This window comes from Culex quinquefasciatus, chromosome 2 (assembly GCF_015732765.1).
Source record: "Culex quinquefasciatus strain JHB chromosome 2, VPISU_Cqui_1.0_pri_paternal, whole genome shotgun sequence".
Taxonomy (NCBI): Eukaryota; Metazoa; Arthropoda; class Insecta; order Diptera; family Culicidae; genus Culex; species Culex quinquefasciatus.
The window spans coordinates 28,149,577-28,171,403 of record NC_051862.1 but is presented as its reverse complement, the minus strand read 5'-3'; the positions used below and the strand labels follow the sequence as shown (position 1 = coordinate 28,171,403).

The window sequence follows — 21,827 nt, the reverse complement described above, 5'->3', positions numbered from 1 at the left end:
TTCTGCATTTTTTTAATTTTGAATTTCAAAATTTCAGATTTTTGTTGAAATTTTCTTTATTATTTTCAAAAAAATTGTTATTTGAAATTTCGGAAATGTTTGTTTTTCATATTTTTGAATTTGTTTTTTGGTTTGATTTCAAAATTTCAGATTATTATTGTATTTTTAGTAAAAACATAGATATTTGTATGATTATTGTCAAGTTTAATTTCACTCCGATTTACTTCATTTTGGACCCGCGAGTGTGGATCAATCGGACAGCGCAGGGGACTCATAATCCAGAGGTAGCTGTTTGGTACTAGCAATAAATAGTTGGTGACACGATGGCCGACATCTATAAAGACAACTTCTTTTTTTTTTTTTTACTCCATTTCGACCAAAAAAACTAAATCTGCCCTTTTAATTTCAATATTCTGCTTTTTAAGATTCAGCGGGAATTTTAAATATTTTTGTATCCAATACAAAATTATTTAAACGTTTGTAGTTATCAGTCGCATTCTAAATGGAAAATTACAATTCTTTGATTTTTTCATCAAAACATATTGCAAATAAGCACCGCGCGAAGAAACGTCAAACGCACCCTTTCCTTGACCGTTGCTTGGGCGTTTTTTTATATGGAGTTTTGCGTTCCTTCCGATCCGCATACCAGCCTTTGGGACTTTGGGTTGTAAATAAATAGTTAAAATATTTAAAAAGCAGTTAGATTCAAATGATCGTGCAGCACAAAACTGCAAAACTCCACGGAGAACGCTTTCAGTCGCAGGGTCGAGAACTGTCATCGCGATCTTTGACATTTCTCCTCTTGTCAACTGCACTTTGCGCCCTCTCGCTCTCTCTCTTTCAATTTATTCATCATTTCTCGCCGTGCGTCGTTCCGAGTCGGTCGCATTTACGTGGTCTCTAGTGCATCATCCTCATCGGTCAGGCTCAACTTAAGTGACTTTCTCTCGGACGGTTCAAAGTGCGGCCACGGTGTTTTCCCCCGAGGATTTTAGTTTCGTTCGATTGATTTTCAACCACTCACACAATGGCCTACCAGCTGACCAAGCTCGGTGCGACGGGCAATCTCGCCAAAACCGGTAAGTAAGAGGTGACTTAAGATTAAGCTCCGTTCCCCCCAGATTAGATGACACGATGACGTCGTCGCCGCCGCGGACAGCACAAAATGGCCCGACACTGTTGCACATAACTGAACTTTGGAACCGCTCGATTGAGTCGATTAATTGGTGCTTCTTGGAGGGTTTCGCCCTGTTTTAGGAATTTGCAAGACTTAAGGCTAGGCAATCCCCCCTTAAGCTGGAAGTTGACCGAGTAATTCCCCCCGCGAGCAAAAGTCACCCGCCGCGGCAGTGACTGACTTAGTCTTCTCAGAGAGGCCAGACCGAGCAAAAGTCCAAAGTCCATTCGTCACTTGTTTTCAATCTGTTGTGGCTGTGAGGAGGAGCTTCATTATCAGCACTGAACTCAGGCTCAGCGGAAAGCTTTACATTGTCTTTGTGTGGTGCAGTTTTTTTTTATACTGGCCGATTATAGTCAGTGTGAGTTGTTAGTTAGGAAGCTGGTCGTGACTAAATATTTAATTTAACTCCTTTTGATTGAGTCTCTGTTTACGAAAAAAAACATATGCACCCTTTTCAACAAAAAAAAAATCGAGAAATAAATGCAGTGTTAGTAAATTACAGGGTTGTCACGGACGGCGCAGATAGTGCGGATTTGCTGACTACATAAACTTTGAAAAATATTTGCAACGGCCTAACTCATTTTTTAATTTATCCGGCTCTGAATATGTAATTTCTTTTGAGTTTTGAGTAATGTTTTTTTAACCTTATTTATTTTTAATTTTATAGTGGATATATTTAATTTGCCTTTGAATTTTAGATGGGATTTACCAGTAGAAATATTTTTCTAAATTTAAACATTCTTGGCGAAAAATTAAAAGATCTGAACATTCAAGAATTAATGCTCTATCATTCAAAATTCAAATTTCAAAAATTCGAAACTTTTTTTATATTTTAATAGTTTTTTTAATCAATTTTTTTAAAATCCAGATTAAAAAATTCTCTAATTTCTAAAATTGTAATTCAAAACCCGAAAGAATAAAAAAACTGAAATTTAAAACTCCAAAAAACTACAAAATCAAAAATTCAAAATTTTAAGCAAAATTCAAAATTAAAAATAATCAAAATTTAAAAAAAAATCTAATAAAAAAAAAATAAAAAAGATAAAGATTTAAAGATATTAAATTTAAAACAATATTGAAAACAAAAAAAAACGGAAATCTCAAAAATCTCAAATAAAATTTGAATTCTAAGTTTTTTAGAAGAAAATATTTCAAATATTGGAAATGCAATTTGTTTCAGAATGGAATTTTAGTGAGGAATTTGGAATACAATCTGTATTAAAATTCATAGATTTTGAATTTTTAGAATTTCGAAATCTAAAATTTAATCATATTAAAATTTTAGATTTTGTTTTTTTTTGAGCTAATATATTTTTGAAGTTAAATTTTATTTATTAGATTTTTAAAATTTGTTTATATTGGTTTATAATTTTCTATTTTGTTTATATTGGTCAAAATTATTGTAGTGTCCCTCTGATTTGCAAAAAGAATTTTTTTTAGTGACACTTTTCTTGACGTCTCTGGGAGGTATTTTTAAATGGATTTTTTGCTTTTATTCCTTTAAACATAAAACATACTTTCTGTATTAGTTTTTTTCTTTGGAAATAACATTTCTTGAATGTTGGTCGCGTTTTTTTATATATGGCGCGGGTTGAGGTTTCGGTCGGCGCGGATTTGGTGCGGATTTTCCCGTAACAACCCTGAAATTAGTCTGCTTGTTTTAAATTCTTTAATCGTGCATATTTTTGAAAGTTAAAAGCACTTTCAAAATGTTTTACGCATTTAATTTGATTTTAGGTGCTTGTTTGCAATATGTTTGATTAAAAAAAACTAAAAGTTTTGATTTGCTTATTTGAATGCGACAGAGAAATACAAACGTATCAATAATTTTAAAATTAATAAATTCCTGTTAATTCCGAATCTCAAAATTCAAAATCCTAATATTAAAAGAACGGATTTTGTTTATTGCTCGAAATTAAGTAAACTAGGTAGAGGAAAGCCCAAAATTATCAATCTGGCAGAAAAATAAAAATAACAAAAACCATAAAAATTTAAACACAAATTTAGAAATTCGAACATATTTCAATAAAAAATGAAAAAATCAGAAATAAATTAAAAAGTGCGAACATACATGCCAAAAATAGAAATAAAATTAAAAAAAACTTTAGAAATTAAAAAAAATAATTTTAAAAATTCAAAAAATCGTAAGTTCAAAAATTTAAAAAATGCCACGATTTAAAATTTTTATTAAAGGTATTTAATAAATCTGAAATAAAAAAAAATAAACTTAAAAAATTTCTTATTATTCGGAAGTTAAAAAAGCCATAAATAAAAGTTTTGAAAGTTGCAGGCCAAGTGCGAATGATTCTGATGATATCCCTTCAGTTGACGCTCAGGCGAGGAACACCCTGGAAAGAGCGTCACTGACTACGTCCGTAGTCCTGTTAGATCTTTCTTGATCAGGACAGTATAGCTCTGGTTCCTTGCAAGTGTCCTATTTTCTTACCTCCACGTTGGCTTGGTTTTCATGATGACCTAGCTGGTGGCCTGTGGAAACGGATCGTAAACCTTTGACCAGCGAGGGTCAGAGTCGAGACGGCTAGAAGAAAGGGGCGCGACAATGTGGGAAAGGGAAGTAATTTGTGATTGTAGACGGTATTGTTTTGATTCGCAGTATGTTGAGTCAACTGCTGTGGATGTACCTGAAACATCACACAACGGGGTTTCTCTTCTTTCCGTTTTTATCTATCATCTATATTCTGTTAATTTTGTTTCACTGATTCTCTAACGCAGCTTCTGTTTACTATCCTCCATTTGATTTCGATTTTACTTATTTGATTCTCTTATTTCTCAACGCTTTTCCACTCTATTTTACTAATTGATGCTGCTGCAACAAACTGTCTGCTTTCCTTAATTTGGCAGCGATGTCAATTTTGTTTATCATGTGCCTTTTCTTTATTTATCTATTTCAATAATTTCTCATCTTCCTGTAAATTGCCCATCATAACAATAATCTAAGCTTGTTTGTTATCTCTTTTCATTAACTATTGTTAATTTCTTTATCTTCTTCATAAATTACTATCTTTCTTTTACTATTGATTCTTTACATAGTATATTTCTTTCACTGTCCATTGTTTTGAAACTTCACCTTTTTCTTAAGCAAGTGAGGTTCGAGCCCTGACTCAATTTATGAAATGATTAAAGGATTAACGCAAATATTACTATTGTACTTTTGAAAAACTTTATAAAATGCTTAGGACCAAAATATTGTAACAAAACACCGCGACAAAAGAAATAGCAACAGATAAACACGACTCAACAATAGGGAAGATTTCAGGAGAAAACAATACACAGTAAATAACAATTAGTTTTTGAATTCAAACTAAAAATAAAACAGTTTTTGCTTAAATGAAAGTTGTTAGGCACACTTTAAATGGTTAGGCGCTTATACTTACATCAAACCCTACGTAATGTACCACCCCCGGCCGAGTTAAAATGCGTAACCGGAAAAGAAGGTGTGCATGCCTGGCACGAACACTCAAAGCGTGTTCTAGCGTGCTGCTCGTACTGACTCAGAGCAAGGGTGAGATGTAGGTGTAAGGGCAGTGCGTGTTCGTCGGGAACCTGGTGCATAAGATCGGTCAAGGCCCGTCCTTACACTGAAAATTGCGAATTGCGAATAAAAGTTTTGAAAGTTCAAAACATCAAAATTTAAATATTTAATAATTCTACTGATTAAAAAAAAAATTTAAAATGAAAAAAAAAAACAATTGATCAAAAAAAATTAAAATTCCAAAATCAAGGAATCTGTGTTTGACCTAATATATAACTCCAGAAATGTCTGGTTTTCTTGCGGCAGTTAAATCAAAAGAATATCATTTGACGTTCATCAAGAGAAAAAAAAATCCGAAAGGAGCATTGCTCTCTGCAAAATCGGTAAAAGGAATCTAAAAAAATCATCATCTTGATTGTTCGGCGGAACACTACTTTCACTACTACACTTGCAAGTGTAACGTCACACGTCGAAAAATGACCTGTCACATTTTGTAGATGGGCATTGTGTGTAAACAAAGTGAAAGTGGTGCTGAGAAGGAAATTAAGGATTTAAGAATTTAGGAATTTGAGAATTTAAATATTTAAAAATTTAAGAAGAATTTCAGAGTTTTAGAATTTTAGTATTTTAGAATTTTAGTATTTTAGAATTTAATAATTTCAGAATAAAAAAATAATTCCGGAATTTTAAACTTTACAATCTTTAAAATCTAGAAAATTAAGAAAAGAATTATAGTTTTTCTTCTTTTTTTGTATTTTTGCTGAACAATTTATGGCTTTCCAGGTAACTTTCAACACCTCGAGCTTTATAAAAAAGTGACCTTTTGTCGCGGGATTTGCAAAAAAGTTGTACCTATCAAAGTGCTTATGCGCCCTTCCAAAATGTTGATATAGAAATTATACTGCAGAAAGCAGTTTGTAGAACAAGTTTTCAAAACACAATTGCTGCATACTTTCAATATAAGCTGAAATAAACGCAATAAAATAAAATTATTGGATTAAACTTATTTTTAGAACACGCTTTGCGCATTGCATGTCAACCTTGTATGGGAATTATTATGGAAAACTTTTTTTAACATTTTGTCTTATTTTTTACAATATTTTCCAAAACAGAAAAACTAGAAATCTCCAACCAAAAGATAAAGCGTGCTGAATACTGGTCAAAAACGCATTTTTTTAAGCAAAAAAAAAACACGTTTTAGACCAGTTTTGAGGAAGCTGTTTTTTGTTGGTATATTTTGACGGGAGCAATTTGGTCAAATTTAACGCTATTAGGTTTTACAGCGTGACGTCTTGAGCGCACACGCACATACATTTTTACTGAGACACACGTGCAAAAAATTTAAACAGTACAGCAAAGCTGTCAAATTTCTAACCTCCAAATCGAGTCGGCGTAAAACCTAATTGTGTTTATTCGGAAATTCAATAGGGTCTCAACGCCCCATGTAAATTTTCATGTACAACGGTAAAAAACACGATTTACCCATTCCTGATCACTTTTTTTTATTTTAATGCAAAAACTAAATTGACAAGACAACATATTTTTGATGGATCAACAATGCTCCCCTTGCTGTCAAGTAGGACCTTTTCTGTCAAGAAGGGCTGCGAAGTTAGTTTTTTTTAATAGATTTAAAAATTCATGTTGAATCCTTTGGGGTCCTACAAAGGGTCATTATACATCAGCTTTTGTTGTGAACAATAATATCACAAATTTAAGCTAGAACTACCTACCTAGAACAAATACATTTTGAATCTTATCAAATCAAATCTAGCAAAAACTCAGTCAGTCCGGTGAAGGCTTGCTGGAAAGCACATTGCTCGTCAATTTGATTGATTGCAGTACATCCGAGAACACCCGAAAATGTAATTCAAAAGATAAAGTGGCCAGCCCTACTGCGCCGTGTTTACCGTGCAGAGAGTATTCTGAGAACGGATCACATTTCACAGAATCTGCAGGGGAGGAAGGATGCGTGGACATACCGTGCCAAACGCTCATACATGTCTCAAAAATACGGAATGCACAAAATAGGATAACAGATTGTCATGGATGGTTGAAGATTACATCTAAATATACTAAAAATATTTTAGATTAAATTGACAAAGTATTTAGCAAAAGCTTTAATTCAGCCTCGCCGGCCTCCTTATCAGTTCCATCCGAATCTTATCGTCACGTTTCAGCCCGAAAAATAAACCTCCCCGATTGCACCTCATTTCACCAAGTCATCATCCATGTTATGCAAACACTGTCCGTTTTTTTTTTTCAACTGCAACCTTTCTTCCTTTCATTTCAGCCCTCCGCTCACTCAGCACCACCAGCGCCGTGTACGAGCCGCGCAAGCTCCCCGACAAAACCGGCCACAATGTGGTCCTGGTGGACGGTGTCCGAACGCCGTTCCTCCTGTCCGGCACCAGCTACTCCAAGCTGATGCCCCACGAGCTGGCCCGCCAGTCGCTGCTCAGTTTGCTGCAAAAGACCAAGCTGGACAAGGAGGTGATCGATTACATCACGTACGGAACCGTCATCCAGGAGGTCAAGACGTCCAACATTGCCCGTGAGGCGGCGCTGTCCGCTGGGTTCAGCAACAAAACGCCGGCCCACACCGTCACGATGGCTTGCATCAGCTCGAACGCGGCCATCACGACGGGCATGGGACTGATCGCGACGGGGACGTACGATACGATCGTGGCGGGGGGTGTGGAGTTCATGTCGGATGTTCCGATTCGTCACAGCCGGAAGATGCGCTCGTTGATGTTGCGTGCCAACAAGGCAAAAACCGTTGGCCAGCGGCTGCAGCTGCTGTCGTCGATTCGGCCGGACTTTTTCGTGCCGGAACTGCCCGCCGTGGCGGAATTCTCCTCCGGTGAAACCATGGGCCACTCGGCGGATCGCCTCGCCGCGGCCTTCAACGCGTCCCGCCAGGAACAGGACGACTACGCGCTGCGATCCCACACCCTGGCCAAGGAGGCTCAGGACAAGGGCTACTTCACCGATCTGGTGCCGTTCAAGGTGGCCGGAGTGGACAAAACCGTCGACAAGGACAACGGAATCCGCGTCTCGTCGAAGGAAGCCCTCGCCAAGCTGAGGCCCGCCTTCGTCAAGCCGTACGGAACGGTCACGGCGGCGAACGCCTCGTTCCTCACCGACGGTGCCTCCGCCTGTCTCATCATGACCGAGGCCAAGGCGAAGGAGCTGGGACTGCGCCCGAAGGCGTATCTGCGGGACTTTTGTACGTCTCGCAGGATCCGATCGACCAGCTGCTGCTGGGACCGGCCTACGGAATCCCGAAGCTGCTGAAGAAGGCCGGACTCACGCTGAAGGACATCGACTCGTGGGAGATCCATGAGGCGTTTGCCGTAAGTAGCAAAGTCTTGTCAAATCCTAGCTGAGCTGTAATACTATGAGGAAAACATCTTCTAAACCAGTCGACTTAAACCAACGCACATTTTTCAGAATAGAGCAATTCTCTACGAAATCGGCCGATTTTGACCATTTTTATTTTTTGTATTTTTTTATTTGGCTCAAACTTTGGGGGGGCCCTCCCTATGACCAAAGAAGCTATTTTGTGTCATTGGTTCACCCATACAAGTCTCCATATAATGTTGGCAGCTGTCTATAGAGCAATTCTCTGAGATTTCGGTCATTCGATTTTTTTTTTTTTGTATTTTTTTATCCGGCTGAAACTTTTTTGGTGCCTTCGGTATGCCCAAAGAAGCCATTTTGCATCATTAGTTTGTCCATATAATTTTCCATACAAATTTAGCAGCTGTCCATACAAAAATGATATGTGAAAATTCAAAATTCTGTATCTTTTGATGGAATTTTCTGATCGATTTGGTGTCTTCGGCAAAGTTGTAGGTATGGATATAGACTACACTGAAAAAAAAAATGATACACGGTAAAAATTTTTTTGGTGATTTTTAATTTCACTTTTTGTCACTAAAACTTGATTTGCAAAAAAACACTATTTTTATTTTTTTTTTTTTTATATGTTTCAGAGGACATAAAATGCCAACTTTTCAGAAATTTCCAGAATGGGCAAAAAAACTTTGACCGAGTAATGATTTTTTGAATCAATACAGATTTAAAAAAAAAAATCGAAATATTGGTCGCAAAAATTTTTCAACTTATTTTTTCGATGTAAAATGGAATTTGCAATCAAAAAGTACTTTAGTGAATTTTTGATAAAGTGCACCGTTTTCAAGTTATAGCCATTTTGAGGTAATTTTTTTGAAAATAGTCGTAGTTTTTCATTTTTTAAAATTGGTGCCCATGTTTGCCCACCTTTGAAAAAAATATTTTTTCAAAGCTGAGAAATTTCTCTATATTTTGCTTTTCCGGACTTTGTTGATACGACCCATAGTTGCTGAGATATTGCCATGCAAAGGTTAAAAAACAGGAAAATTGATGTTTTCTAAGTCTCACCCAAACAATCCACCATTTGCTAATGTCGATATCTCAGCAACTAATAGTCCGATTTACAATGTTAAAATATGAAACATTCGTGAAATTTTCCGATCCTTTCGAAAAAAATATTTTCAAAATTTTTAAACCAAGACTAACATTTTAAAAGGGCGTAATATTGAATGTTTGGCCCTTTTGAAATGTTAGTCTTGGTTTGAAATTTGTGAAAATATTTTTTTCGAAAATATCGGAAAATTTCACGAATGTTTCATGCATTAACATTGTAAATCGGACCATTAGTTGCTGAGATATCGACATTAGAAAATGGTGGGTTGTTTGGGTGAGACTTAGAAAACATCAATTTTCCTGTTTTTTAGCCTTTGCATAGCAATATCTCAGCAACTATGGGTCGTATCAACAAAGTCCTTGGGCATGAGTAAGGACCTCGACGCCGTTAGCAATGTTGGCTTTAAAATAAAATTTCGTGAGAATATCACTTCCCCCCAGCCAACATTTTTGCCATGCGAAGCGGGCCTCGACGCTGTGTCTAGGTTTAATTCCTAGCTAGGAGCCATCAGTGTCTTAAGAGGTGGTCCCAAGGCCGAGTAGGAGTTCATGAAGCAAATTAGTCGTCTCCCACCCCTTTTAAATTGAAAAATGAACTCTGAAACCAGCGCTTACTCACAACAGGAACAGAGGCCTCTTCTAGGCATTGTAGGATAGAATAGATTTTGAAATTTATTTAAAAAAAATTATTACGTAGCATTTTGATATGTCAAAATTTCCATAGAGTCTCGGTCAATCAATAGTGCGATGATATCGGACAAAATTCGTTAATCTGTTGAACTAACGGTTTTCGGATTATGGTTGTATCGACCATTGTTGCGAATCGAGGGTCTACTGGAGCCTTGACGATCAAATGGAGCCTAACATTTCAAAAGGGCGCATGGGTTTTGTGAACAGGAGTGTGTCTCCTTCACTCAAATGACAGTTTACATAAGGTATAATAGAGATGCACTCTTGTTTGCAAAGCTCTATGCCCTAATGAAATGAAAGGCATGAAATAGTCGTCTTAATTACTAGTGTTCAACTTATGAACTATTCATTTATGTTTATTGGTTTTTGGAAGCGGCAAGACTGGTTTAAAAACAAGATCCTTTACCTTATTTGGCGTTATAATAAAACATTCGGGGATTTGAGATTAAATTTACTTTCAGACAGTTTAGTTTAGGTTGTTGATTAAAGTTAGATAGTTTTCCGTAGATGAATAATTGGACTTAAATGATTAGTTGATTTGAACGAAGTGTAACATTTCATTGGCAGATCTGTTTCTAGTTGTAATGTACGACAAGACTATTGACGGACGTGACAGGTCGGCAGTTAGTTTTCATCTTTTTTTCTCTAGTATTTTTTATTTCCTTTAAATTTGGAATACATCATAGGTTTCTTTTGTGTAGATCTCCGATTAGTTACATTTTCTTATTTAATTAACTAATAATTTAATTTATTCCGGGCCTTCTTACTTTGAATCACAATTTCAGATTTTCTTTATTCAGTGTTAAACTTAGATTACCGTAACTGCTCAAGTCATCCAAGTTCTTACTACTCACATCAACACTAATTTTCTTTCACCTCCCCCCTCCCGATCCCCTATATCTTCCGGTGGTGTTCATTTGGTATGCAATACTAGTTCGGCCACTACCCTTTTTTCCACAAGAAACCGGACTTGGACTGACTTGAGGCCGCGTCCCCCACCTTGCTCCGTAAAACGAAAACGAAAACGAAACTATGGGTCGTATCAACAAAGTCCGGAAAAGCAAAATATAGAGAAATTTCTCAGCTTTGAAAAAATATTTTTTTCAAAGGTGGGCAAACATGGGCACCAATTTTAAAAATGAAAAACTGCGACTATTTTCAAAAAAGTTACCTTAAAATGGCTATAACTTGAAAACGGTGCACTTTATCAAAAATTCACTAAAGTACTTTTTGATTGCAAATTCCATTTTACATCGAAAAATGAAGTTGAAAAATTTTTACGACCGGTATTTCGATTTTTTGCAAAAATCTGTATTTATTCAAAAAATCATAACTCGGTCAAAGATTTTTTGCCCATTCTGGAAATTTCTGAAAAGTTGGCATTTTATGTCCTCTAAAACATATAAAAAAAAATAAAAATAGTGTTTTTTTGCAAATCAAGTTTTAGTGACAAAAAGTGAAATTAAAAATCACCAAAAAAAATTTTACCGTGTATCATTTTTTTTCAGTGTAGTCTATATCCATACCTACAACTTTGCCGAAGACACCACATCGATCAGAAAATTCCATCAAAAGATACAGAATTTTGAATTTTCACATATCATTTTTGTATGGACAGCTGCTAAATTTGTATGGAAAATTATATGGACAAACTAATGATGCAAAATGGCTTCTTTGGGCATACCGAAGGCACCAAAAAAGTTTCAGCCGGATTAAAAAATACAAAAATTAAAATTAAAGAAAAAAGACCGATTCCGTAGAGAACTGCTCTATACAAAAATGATACGTAAATATTCAAACCGCTGTAACTTTTGAGTAAATTTTCTGATCAATTTGGTGTCTTCAGCAAACTTTGCTGAAGACACCAAATTGATCAGAAAATTTACTCAAAAGTTACAGCGGTTTGAATATTTACGTATCATTTTTGTATAGAGCAGTTCTCTACGGAATCGGTCTTTTTTCTTTAATTTAAATTTTTGTATTTTGAGGACTGTTGAGAAAAAAATAGGTTCACGGTAAAAAAATCTTTTTCACATAAACTCATTTTCCCAAAATACGTATTTTTTTTTATTTTCGTGATTTTTTGATATGTTTTAGGATACAAAAACCCTCAACTTTTGAGCCATAGGGAAGTATGGTCAAAAAATCTGCCGCCGAGTTTTGATTTTTTTTTAAATAGTGATTTTTGAAAAAAAAATCTCACCGAAACAACCCACCATTTTTTAATATCCATATCTCGATATGTTCCGAAAACAAAAAAAAAATATAAATATTGAAATAACAAGCCACAGTTTCAATATTTGCATGGAAAAAGTGTTTTTAAATGCATTTTACACTAGTTCAGTTGTTTTGTAATCATTAGTTTTCAAAAAATGTAAGATTTGACGAAAACCTAAATTCTAATGAAAAAAAAAAACATTTTGCGATAATAAACATCGAAAATTTTGAAGATTTATGGGTAAACCAATGACACAAAATAGCTTCTTTGGTCATAGGTAAGGCTCCCGCAAAGTGTGAGCCAAGTAAAACGAGAGAGAGTTACGACAAACAAATAAACAAACTTTGTGACAGTTTGGCAGTTTGCTTGTTCTTTTTGTTTGCCTGCATTTGTTTGCAGAAACGTCAGCCTGCATATACTTGGCTAAATGTTTGCGAGTTTGACAAACTGTCGAACATAAAAAAAGTGCGAGTTTGTTTGTTTGTGTTTTCCATAGTCTAATAGCTCCTTGATTATAAACGTTGGAAAGTGCTTTTCAAGTAGGGCATTTCCCCCTATTTTGGATCAACTAAGCAGAGCGCACTAATTTTATGTATTCTCAGCTGATATTACATAATAAAGTTGGTATTTTAATGCTAACGCTCTTACATAATCACATTGTTAATAAAAATGCCTATAAATCGCTATATAAGCCCGAAAAAAACAAAAACAACACAATAAAACATTTTTTGTCCCTATTTTGGGTCTATTGCTCCTAGGATGCGACCTTGAATGTGCCTATTTTCGACCCACCTTCTGATTGGTTGAAATCTCGAATCACGTGGCGAACTACTTTAACGTACAGTGCAGCCCAAAAGATTAGGTCTACATAAATTTTGAAATGTATTTGCAACGGCTTCAAAAATTGTATAAAATTATTGAGTACAGAAGGAGTCATCAATTAATTGAACGACGATTATCGTACAAAAAACTTTATGAAGAAAAATAGTTTTTTTAGTGGTTTTTTGGCAATTTCTATATGACAGACTTGATTTTTCAGTCTCGTAAATATTTTTACCGGAAAGCTCGTCCAATTTCCCATAAGTTTGTCTTTGACAGCATTTCAATTGAATGTATGGGCTTACAGATATAAGCTTAATTACATTGCTCATAACTGAAAATAGAATATTTTTTTCAGTGTGGTAGAAACCTGGATAGTAAATAAGCTTACGTTTATATTCAAACGAGTCAAATTAAAAAGCTGTCAAAGGCAAACTCATTAGAATTTGACGAGCTTTCCGGTAAAAATATTTACGAGACTAAAAAATCAAGTCTGTCATAAAGAAATTGGCAAAAACCACTAAAAACCCTATTTTTTTCAACATTTTTATTTTTAAAACCACGGGGATTGGATATAGGACAATGGCCAATATGGAGACTTTTATGTAAAATTGTCTGGGGAATCGATTCCAATTATCGGTTTTTGAAAATTTCGACGTTCTAAAAAACAGTTTTAGTAAATGATTTTTGTATGCATTTTTCGTGAGCCTTTTTTTCACATTTTAGGCTATTTTCACAAAAATTTGAACGAAAAAAAATCGTGGACTCACCTTAAAATTCAACTTTTAAACTTAAAAATTGAAAAATCTCATAAAATTGGCGTGCATTTTTCTTTCAGTGTATTTTTTTTTTAAAAAAAAGCTCGTCGTACAGTACAGCAATATTTAAATTACAAAATACCAAAATATTGAAAACTCTAACGCCCTTCTCAAATGTCATTATCGAGTGCAACTGGCTCCATATACATTAAAATGGCTTTTATAGGCCTACGATAACATATCTAAAAAGTTTTATTGAACTCGGAGAGCGTCGGGAACAAAAGTACCAGAAAAAAATCCTGATTTGAGCTGGAATTGCTCTTTATTTAACCCTCTGCTGCCAAAATATTGGCAAACATGTGCACTACACAGCTAAAAAAGTAGTAATACAGCTGCGTGTAAAAGGCCTGGGTGTAAAATAAATATTGCATTATTTTATGCAATTTTATGTAATTTTACACCCTGAAATATGTAGCCCTTCAGTATGGGAAACCGAAATGTCAAGCCCATATATGGGTTTTTCCTTTCAGCTTTACATCGGTCTAATGGCCGAGTGGGCTAAGGCGACAGTCCTTACTGTTGGTGCTGGGTTTGAATCCCGTCGGTTGCAACTTTTTTTCGTGTTAACAAAAATTGAACATGCAGTGTGTAATATTAAGTTTTTATTTTGACGAAGGTGATGTGCATGCTTTTGCATGCGATTTTACCATCAGGTTTTTTGCTGTGTAATAAAAAAAATAAAAAACGGCGACTATTTTTTAAAAGTTACATAAAAAAGGCTTTAATTTCAAAACGGTGCACTTTATCCAAATTTCACTAAAGTACTTTTTGATTGCAAAATTAATTTTACATCGAAAAATGCATTTGAAAAAAAATTTGCGACCAATATTTCCATTTTCATAACTCGGTCAAAGTTTTTTTGCACAACCTGGTAATTTCAGAAAAGTTGGCATTTGTTGTTCCCTAAAACATATAAAAGAATTAAAAATAGTGTTTTTTTTTTGCAAATCAAGTTTTAGTGACAAAAAGTTTAATTAAAAATTACCAATTTTTTTTACCGTGTATTATTTTTTTCAGTGTAGTCCTTATCCATACCTACAACATAGCCGAAGACACTAAAACGATAAAAAAATTCCTTGAAAAGATACAGATTTTTGAATTTTCATACATCATTTTTGTATGGACAGCTGCCAAATTTGTATGGAAAATTATTTGAAAAAAAAAACTAATGATGCAAATTGGCTTCTGTGGCCATACCGAAGGCACCAAAAAAGTTTCAGCCGGATTAAAAAATACATAAATCAAATTTCAAAAAACCCGATTTCGTAGAGAATTGCTCTTTTCAAAAAATCGAAAATTCAAATAAATTCAGGAGTTCATTTTGAGCAACGATAAACTTTACTTCTCTTGTTTTATGTTTTTTTTGTTTTTTTGTTAAATTTTTAGTATTTTAATTTACATTTATCTTTTTTAGTTTATGTTTGTTTTCGGTAGTATTTGGCCACCACCTCCTATCATTATATTTTGCCTATCTAGTTTTTTCATGCTTTTACAGTTTTTTTTTCAATTTTTTGCATGTTTGTCACATTTTCTGCTATAAAATGGCACCATTATCATTTAAATTGTAAATCAATGCGTAGAGGCATAGTCTGGGGCACTAGAAAAATTACTGCATACTTCTTTTTACTTAAAATAAACGAAATGTTAGTAAAAAACACAGTCAAAATTGACCCCTAAAAAGGAAATTTTTAAAAACAGACAAGTAAAACTTCCAACCCATACATTTTGTAAAATTTTAGAAGATCTTCTTTCCAATTCTTTTTAAAGATCAAAATTGGTTGAAAAATTGTTTTTTTTGCGATTTTTTAAATCGAAGCACGCCTAAAGGTGGGGTTGGGTTGTAGAGGGATAAGATATCCAAATTAAGGAATTTGATATATCTAAAAAATAAATACAGTTCGTACTCAATTATCCGAAGTCCTTTGGAAAATGTCACACAATTTTTAATATTCTCAAAATTTCACTGTATTCTAAGAATCTAAAATTCGTGATTTTTTGTGATTTTCATTTTTATATTTTTGAATATTTAAATTTTATTTTCCCCCCAAAAACTGTCAACTTTTCTTAAGGGATCAAGAAAAAAATCGATTTTCTTGACGGGGTTTCTTCCGAGCTCCGTACTTAGCTTAAACCGGAAAACAATCTAAAAATCTATTTTTTTGCGTTGCGTAATAAAAGCACACCCCCTAAGGAACTGACCAAGAAAAAAAATACCCTTATGAACCCTTCTCTCTTCCTCCCCCAGGGTCAAATCATCGCCAACCTGAAGGCCCTCGACTCCGACTACTTCTGCAAGAACTACCTCGGACTGAGCGAGAAGGTCGGCACGCCGGACCTGTCCAAGTGGAACAACTGGGGCGGTTCGCTCTCGATTGGCCACCCGTTCGCGGCCACCGGCGTCCGGTTGTGCATGCACACGGTAAGTCGAATTAAGTGTTTCGTTAAGTTTAAAGATTTTTAACACAATTTTGTTTCGTTTTCAAAGGCCAACCGATTGGTGCGCGAAAATGGCCAACTCGGCGTGGTGGCGGCATGTGCCGCCGGAGGCCAAGGAGTGGCCATGCTGCTCGAGAGGCACCCGGAAGCGAACGCAGAGTAGATCGAGCGAATGTGACTGAATTATTATTGTTTATTTAGTAATGGTTTATTTAGTGCGGCATTTGTTTTTTTTTTTCGTTCGTTTCGGTACGGCAGTGTCTGTTTAATTTTTCATCGTAGTTATTTGTGTAAAAATGGTGCTCGAGAAAGAGAAAGCAGAGATTTTGCATCCCACCACATCCAACCAACCAACCAACGGGGTAAGGTTTAACGACAATCCCTTTTTTGTTATTTTCTTATTTACACCCAACAATTTTCAAGCTAATAAGTTTAAAAGTGAAGTAACTATCATGTTTATCTTTATGGTTTTTATAGAATAATGTGTAACAATTTGAGAGAGAGTGTTTGATTTATTGAGTATCCGAAATCCACTTTATTTAGTCTATGTTCTTTTATTTATTTATTTTTATGGAAAAATATTCTAATTTTATTTCCTGAAAGAACGTCTCTGAATTTGCCAAACAGTTCCAGCTGTCACAATGCTTATGCGCCCTTTTCAAATGTTGTCGTGTTCTTGTTTTTTTATTAACATTTGTAGTGCGCTATCGCATTAGAATGCATCAAAACATCACAGACGTTAATGCGGCCAGGCCTACTGCGTAAAGTTTATCGCAGAGACATGATTCGTTGAAGTGGGTTGAGTTTGACCACGGAGTGTTCAAACAACAACACAGCTCTGAATCTACAGAAGAGTAAGAAGCGTGGGAACACACCACCATGGTTAAAGCGCCACAACTCGCTCTTCTGCAATTTGAAAGTTTAAAGCTTTAAAATCTTTAATTCAAAAATCCATAAATATTATAAAATAAAAAAATCCCAAAAATAACAAATCTAATTTTATTAATTAAAAATAAAATAAAATTAAGATGATGATTTCGAATAATTAAGTATGAACCATAGACTAATTTATAAGTGCATCTCCAGCGCGGGTAGCAAACATCGAAGCAAATCAAATTTGCACCCGACGTCAACCCCACCGCGGTACCTGTCGCGGTAGCAAATTTGCTCTCAGTTCTTCGGGATTTCACTTTGCTACCCGCTATTCTGCTGGTTTGCTACTGCGGCAAGTGGAATCATGCACGGAAAACTGAATCATGCACGAAAAAAAATTAAAATTGTTTTGTTTAGGCTGGTACAAATATTTTTAAAAGTTTTTGTCACCCCCCCCCCCCCCTTCAAAATTGGCCCGAAAAATCAGGGGGCAAAAAAAAATATTTTTAAAATAAACTTCAAAATTTCAATGAAAATTCAAGTGCAACCAGCTTAAATCAAATTAAAATACATTTTTCTGCGTTTAAAATTATTTTTAGCATGTTTGGGTTTATTAAAAAATCTTAAGATTTTTTGAAAGTTTTCGATGCAAAATCTTTTTTTTCGATACAATTTTTGTTTTTGTCAGATCTTAGATTTTTTAAAAACTAATGATTGCAAAACAACTGAACTAGTGTAAAATGCATTTTAAAACCCTTTTTTTTTATTTGAATGTAAAGACTATGGCTTGTTATTTAAATTTTTATATTTTTTTTTTATTTTTTTTTTAAAAATTAAAATAAAATAATTAAAAATATTATAAAGATTTAAAAAAAATAAAAAAACATTTAAAAAAAGGTAAAAATTAAAAAAAAAGTAAATAAAAAATAAAAAAACATATTTAAAAAAACATTAAAGAAAAAATTAAAAAAAAAAATAATAAAAAAAACAAATTTAAGGAAATTTAAAAAAAATAAAAATAAAAAAAAATCAAAAAATATAAAAATATTAAAAAAAAATTAAAAATAAAAAAAATTAAAAAAAATCAACAGAAATTGAAAAAATTAAAAAAAATTAAAATGCTATTTAAATTAAAAACAAGAAAAAATCGCAATTTTTGATCTTTTTTATTTTGAATTTTTGTTTTTTTTTAATTCTAATTTTTTTATTTTTTTTTTGGCTTTTTATATTTTCAAATTTTTAAATTTTTGAATTTTTGACTTTTTGAATTTTTTATTTTTGATTTTTTTTATTTTTAAATTTTTAAATCTTAGAATTTTTAAATTTTCGATTTTTTTAATTTTTGAATTTTTGCATTTTTGAATCATACAATCATACAAAAATCTCCGAAACACGCATTCAAATTTTGCCCCGGCTTGCCGGTACTTGTCGGGTATCAGAAAATGAGTACCCGACAGGTACCGACAAATATTTTTTTTCTACAGATGACTTGAGATCAAATTTGATACCTGCTTTGCTACACGAGCCGGGCAAACTCGAGAGCAAATTTGGTGGGAATCAAATCGGGTAGCAAATTGTTTAACTTTCGACATTTTCGAAAAATGAAATTCTTTGAAATTTTCAATAGGATTAAAAAGTTTAATAAACTTTTAGCATTTTTAGGCATGATTCAACACATAATTATTGATTTTGAAGGTAAACGAGAGCAAAAAATGATAAAAACACATATTTGCCCCCCGCGGTGGGCTTGTTTCGGTGGCAAATTTGCTACCCTAGCGGTGGGGATGACGAAGTTTTTTCAAGGTGGCAAATTTATTCTCGGTATTCATGAGCCGGTCGTGAATTTGATTTGCACCCCAGCGCTGGAGATGCCCTAATAAACTGTTTTTAAATTTTTCAATTCTCTTGTTTTTAATTTTTGTTTATTTGCGCACTAATTTAGTTAGAATCTTTAAATAAGTTAATTTTGGAATTTTTAATTTCGTTATTTTAAAAATTTCTTTAGTTTTTTTTGTTATCATGAATTTCAAAATTTTAAGGAGCTATTACACTACGACAAACAAACAAACAAACTCGCACTTTTGGGCAGTTTACCTGGATTTAATTGTACAGACGTCAGCTTGCATACATTTTGGCTTGTTTGCGAGTTTGGCAAACTATCAAACACGACAAAGTGCGAGTTTGTTTGTTTGTTTGTTTGCGGTAGTGTAATGGCTCCTTTAGTTTTTTGTAATTTTGTTATTAATTTATTTTTAATTTTGATTTAAAAGGGTTTTCTGAACTTTTTGTATAAATTTTTATATTTATTTTTAATTTTTTTATTTCTGAATTCTAAAGTTTTTTAAAGTTCAAGTCAGTGGTGTTAAAAAAAACTAAAAAGAAAAAAAATAAATGTAGTTAATTGGACCTTTGAAAACCCTATTTTTTTTTGTTTTGACAAAATTAAATGATAATTATTTCGTCCTTTGAATTTTCTACATTTTAACACTCGACTTTTTCAGATTATTACGATCCAGGAGTGTAGCCAGAATTTTGGTTCGGGGGAGGGCTGGAAGAAGAAATTTTCTTCTTCTTTACTTCTTCTTCCCTCTCTCCCATATGTCTTTCAAAAATTTCGGAAGGGGGGTGGGGGGGGGGGGGGTGCTTCAGCCCGAAGCCCACCCCCTGTCTACGGGCATGTTACGATCTGATATTGAATTTTCAATCGCAAAGTTGCTATTATAATTTTTGGTCGCAAATTTGCCAATCTAAATTGTTTGTTGATCTTTTAAATCAACTCTGGAGTTTTTTTTTTTTTTTTGAAAAGGTCCAATAAACCAAATTATCAGCTTTTGCTTTTTGGGTGTTTTTTAATACCCCTGACTCAAGGCGGTTTCAAAAACACCAAAAAGCAAAAACTGGAAATTTGGTTTATTGGACCTTTTTTTTAAAAAAAAAACCTCCAGAATTGTAACAAATAAGGCTTTCTTGGGCCAGTGAAAAAAATATAATTTAACTCAAAAATGACGAACTCCTCATCACAGTGCACAGTGGTCCAAATCGCAAAATTAGGTGGAAATGGATTTTCCGAAAAAAATGGTGAATTTTTGGGCCTTTGGTGTCTTCAGAAGAGTTGTTGCAAATAGAAAAGGACAACTTTTGGTTTGGTTCAAAATTAGGGTGGTTCACGATTAGAGGGATTTTGAAAATCTAACTTTTCAGGTTTTTTTTGGGAATTTATGTTTCTTCTAGAAAGTTGTTGAGCTTGCCAATCCAAGTAACTTTGTCGAAGACACCAAAGTTTCATCTCGCATCTACGCCTTCTACGACCAAATTAAGAGAAAAAGTTTCTGAGCAAACCTTCAAAAATCAGTTTTTTGAGCGTAGCAATTCAGGGTTAAGTATTAGAGAAAAGTGAGGCTCTAAGCTTTCAAAGCTTAGAAAAAAAATCATTTTTTATTTTTTGACACCTCAATTTTGACTTTGAGGGTCAAAAGCTACAGCGATTTTAAGGTAAAAAAAAATGCAAATTTAAAACTTGTGTTTTTTCTGTAAACACGAGATATCTTAATTTGAAAATGTCTGATTTTCAAGGGAAAAGTGTATGGGCATAGGAACCCCCTAACGAAATTTGAAAATTATCCAACTTTATGTTTTCCCATGTCATTTGGTCGCTGAATTAGCCCTCAGAATTAAGCAAAAGCGCAAAAATCAATGTTTGGTCATATTTTGGGTTTCTATGTAAAGTTATCATAGAAACCCAAAAAGCGAAGATGGCTCAAAATGGCTTTACGAATGGTGCACGCTCGAAATGTCAAAATCACGCAGTGGTACAAACATTAGGAAAAAAAAGTGCGCCACGGAACTTTTTTTTTGTAATGCTGGTACCACTGCGTGATGTTGACATTTCGGGCGTGTACCATTCGAAAAGCCATCTTCGCTTTAAAATCTGGATAAGTCGAATGACAAAAACAAACTTGCTAGAAAGGGGAAGCAGATCTGATGCAAACAAACCAAATACTGTGGCACTCGGAGGTTTGAATGTTATGGTAAATTTTCTACGAGAAAGCCTTATAACTAATTAGATTATAATTATTATTTTAGCTGTATTTTATTTTATTACAGTAAATCACAAATAACAAAACTAGATATTACGCATCCTTCGTGTTGGCCTCAAGCACCACGTGGCCTTCACTGCGGCTTATCCTCCCTAGGTTTGAACGGATCGCTCCACACCCTCATGTCTGTAAGGAAGGTAATTGCGATAAGCATTAGCACATTTTATCTGGAACTTGAAGAAAACCATTCCGGACAACTTACTTCCAGGCTGAATTTCCTCCTGCTTAATATGGGCTCGGTTGACCTTTTGTATCCTTTCTGTAATTTATGAAAATTTTATGAGTTTGTTTGTGAAGAGTTAAAAAATTCTAAAATACTCACTGTATTCCTCCGGATTCATCATCGGAGCAATAATGATCGGGTAGCAAGCCAAACCAATAAATCCAATGATGCCGCCCACGAACAGCACGTAGTTCTTCCCACGCATCTTAATTGGAGCCATTTTTAACTGTTTTTGTATCGTTAACTGCAAAAAATCGCTTATTTTTACGAAAACAGCAATTTAAGGCTAAACTTGCTTACCAAAATTTACAGAATGTTATGCAAATCGCCAATCAAAACATACGACTTGTGGCCGGGTGACAGTTCTCGCTGTCAAACAGCCCTCCCTGCGACCAGGCATGCCAGATTTTGAAGATTTTCGGGCACATCACAAAAACGCAAATGAGTTTAACTTGATGGCAAAATAATATTTTACAAATCTGTTTTTGGCAAAAGAAGCAAAACATTGTTATC

General features: G+C 34.2%; 2 protein-coding genes across 3 annotated transcripts; one reads left to right on the top strand and one right to left on the bottom strand.

The window, feature by feature from the left end:
• Window positions 1–840: 840 nt before the first annotated feature.
• LOC6052262 (trifunctional enzyme subunit beta, mitochondrial) lies at window positions 841–16,618 on the top strand. The gene is given in 5 exon segments (XM_001868511.2): window positions 841–1,079; window positions 6,964–7,896; window positions 7,899–8,026; window positions 15,931–16,104; window positions 16,171–16,618. Coding segments are annotated over 5 exon segments (1,401 nt in total). The 5' UTR covers window positions 841–1,027; the 3' UTR covers window positions 16,285–16,618.
• A 4,441-nt stretch (window positions 16,619–21,059) lies between these two features.
• On the bottom strand, window positions 21,060–21,700 carry LOC6052256 (small integral membrane protein 20). Of its 2 annotated transcripts, XM_038253838.1 has the most exons (4): window positions 21,615–21,700; window positions 21,414–21,558; window positions 21,294–21,350; window positions 21,132–21,217 (listed from the first exon to the last, which is right to left on the bottom strand). In XM_038253838.1, exons 2-4 carry the CDS (start codon window positions 21,532–21,534, stop codon window positions 21,165–21,167), a joined length of 231 nt encoding a protein of 76 aa, XP_038109766.1. In that variant the 5' UTR covers window positions 21,535–21,558; window positions 21,615–21,700; the 3' UTR covers window positions 21,132–21,164. The 2 variants fall into 2 exon arrangements, with proteins under 2 accessions (XP_001868547.1, XP_038109766.1); XM_001868512.2 differs by having other exon boundaries at window positions 21,060–21,217; window positions 21,414–21,642.
• Window positions 21,701–21,827: the final 127 nt, after the last annotated feature.

Coding starts and splice junctions, on each gene's coding strand:
- LOC6052256 (XM_038253838.1), bottom strand. CDS start 21,534: ATGGCTCCAATTAAGATGCGTGGGAAGAACTACGTGCTGTTCGTGGGC. Junction 21,351..21,413: donor GATGAATCCGGAGGAATACA/GTGAGTATTTTA, acceptor CATAAATTACAG/AAAGGATACAAAAGGTCAAC. Junction 21,218..21,293: donor GGAGGAAATTCAGCCTGGAA/GTAAGTTGTCCG, acceptor CCTTCCTTACAG/ACATGAGGGTGTGGAGCGAT.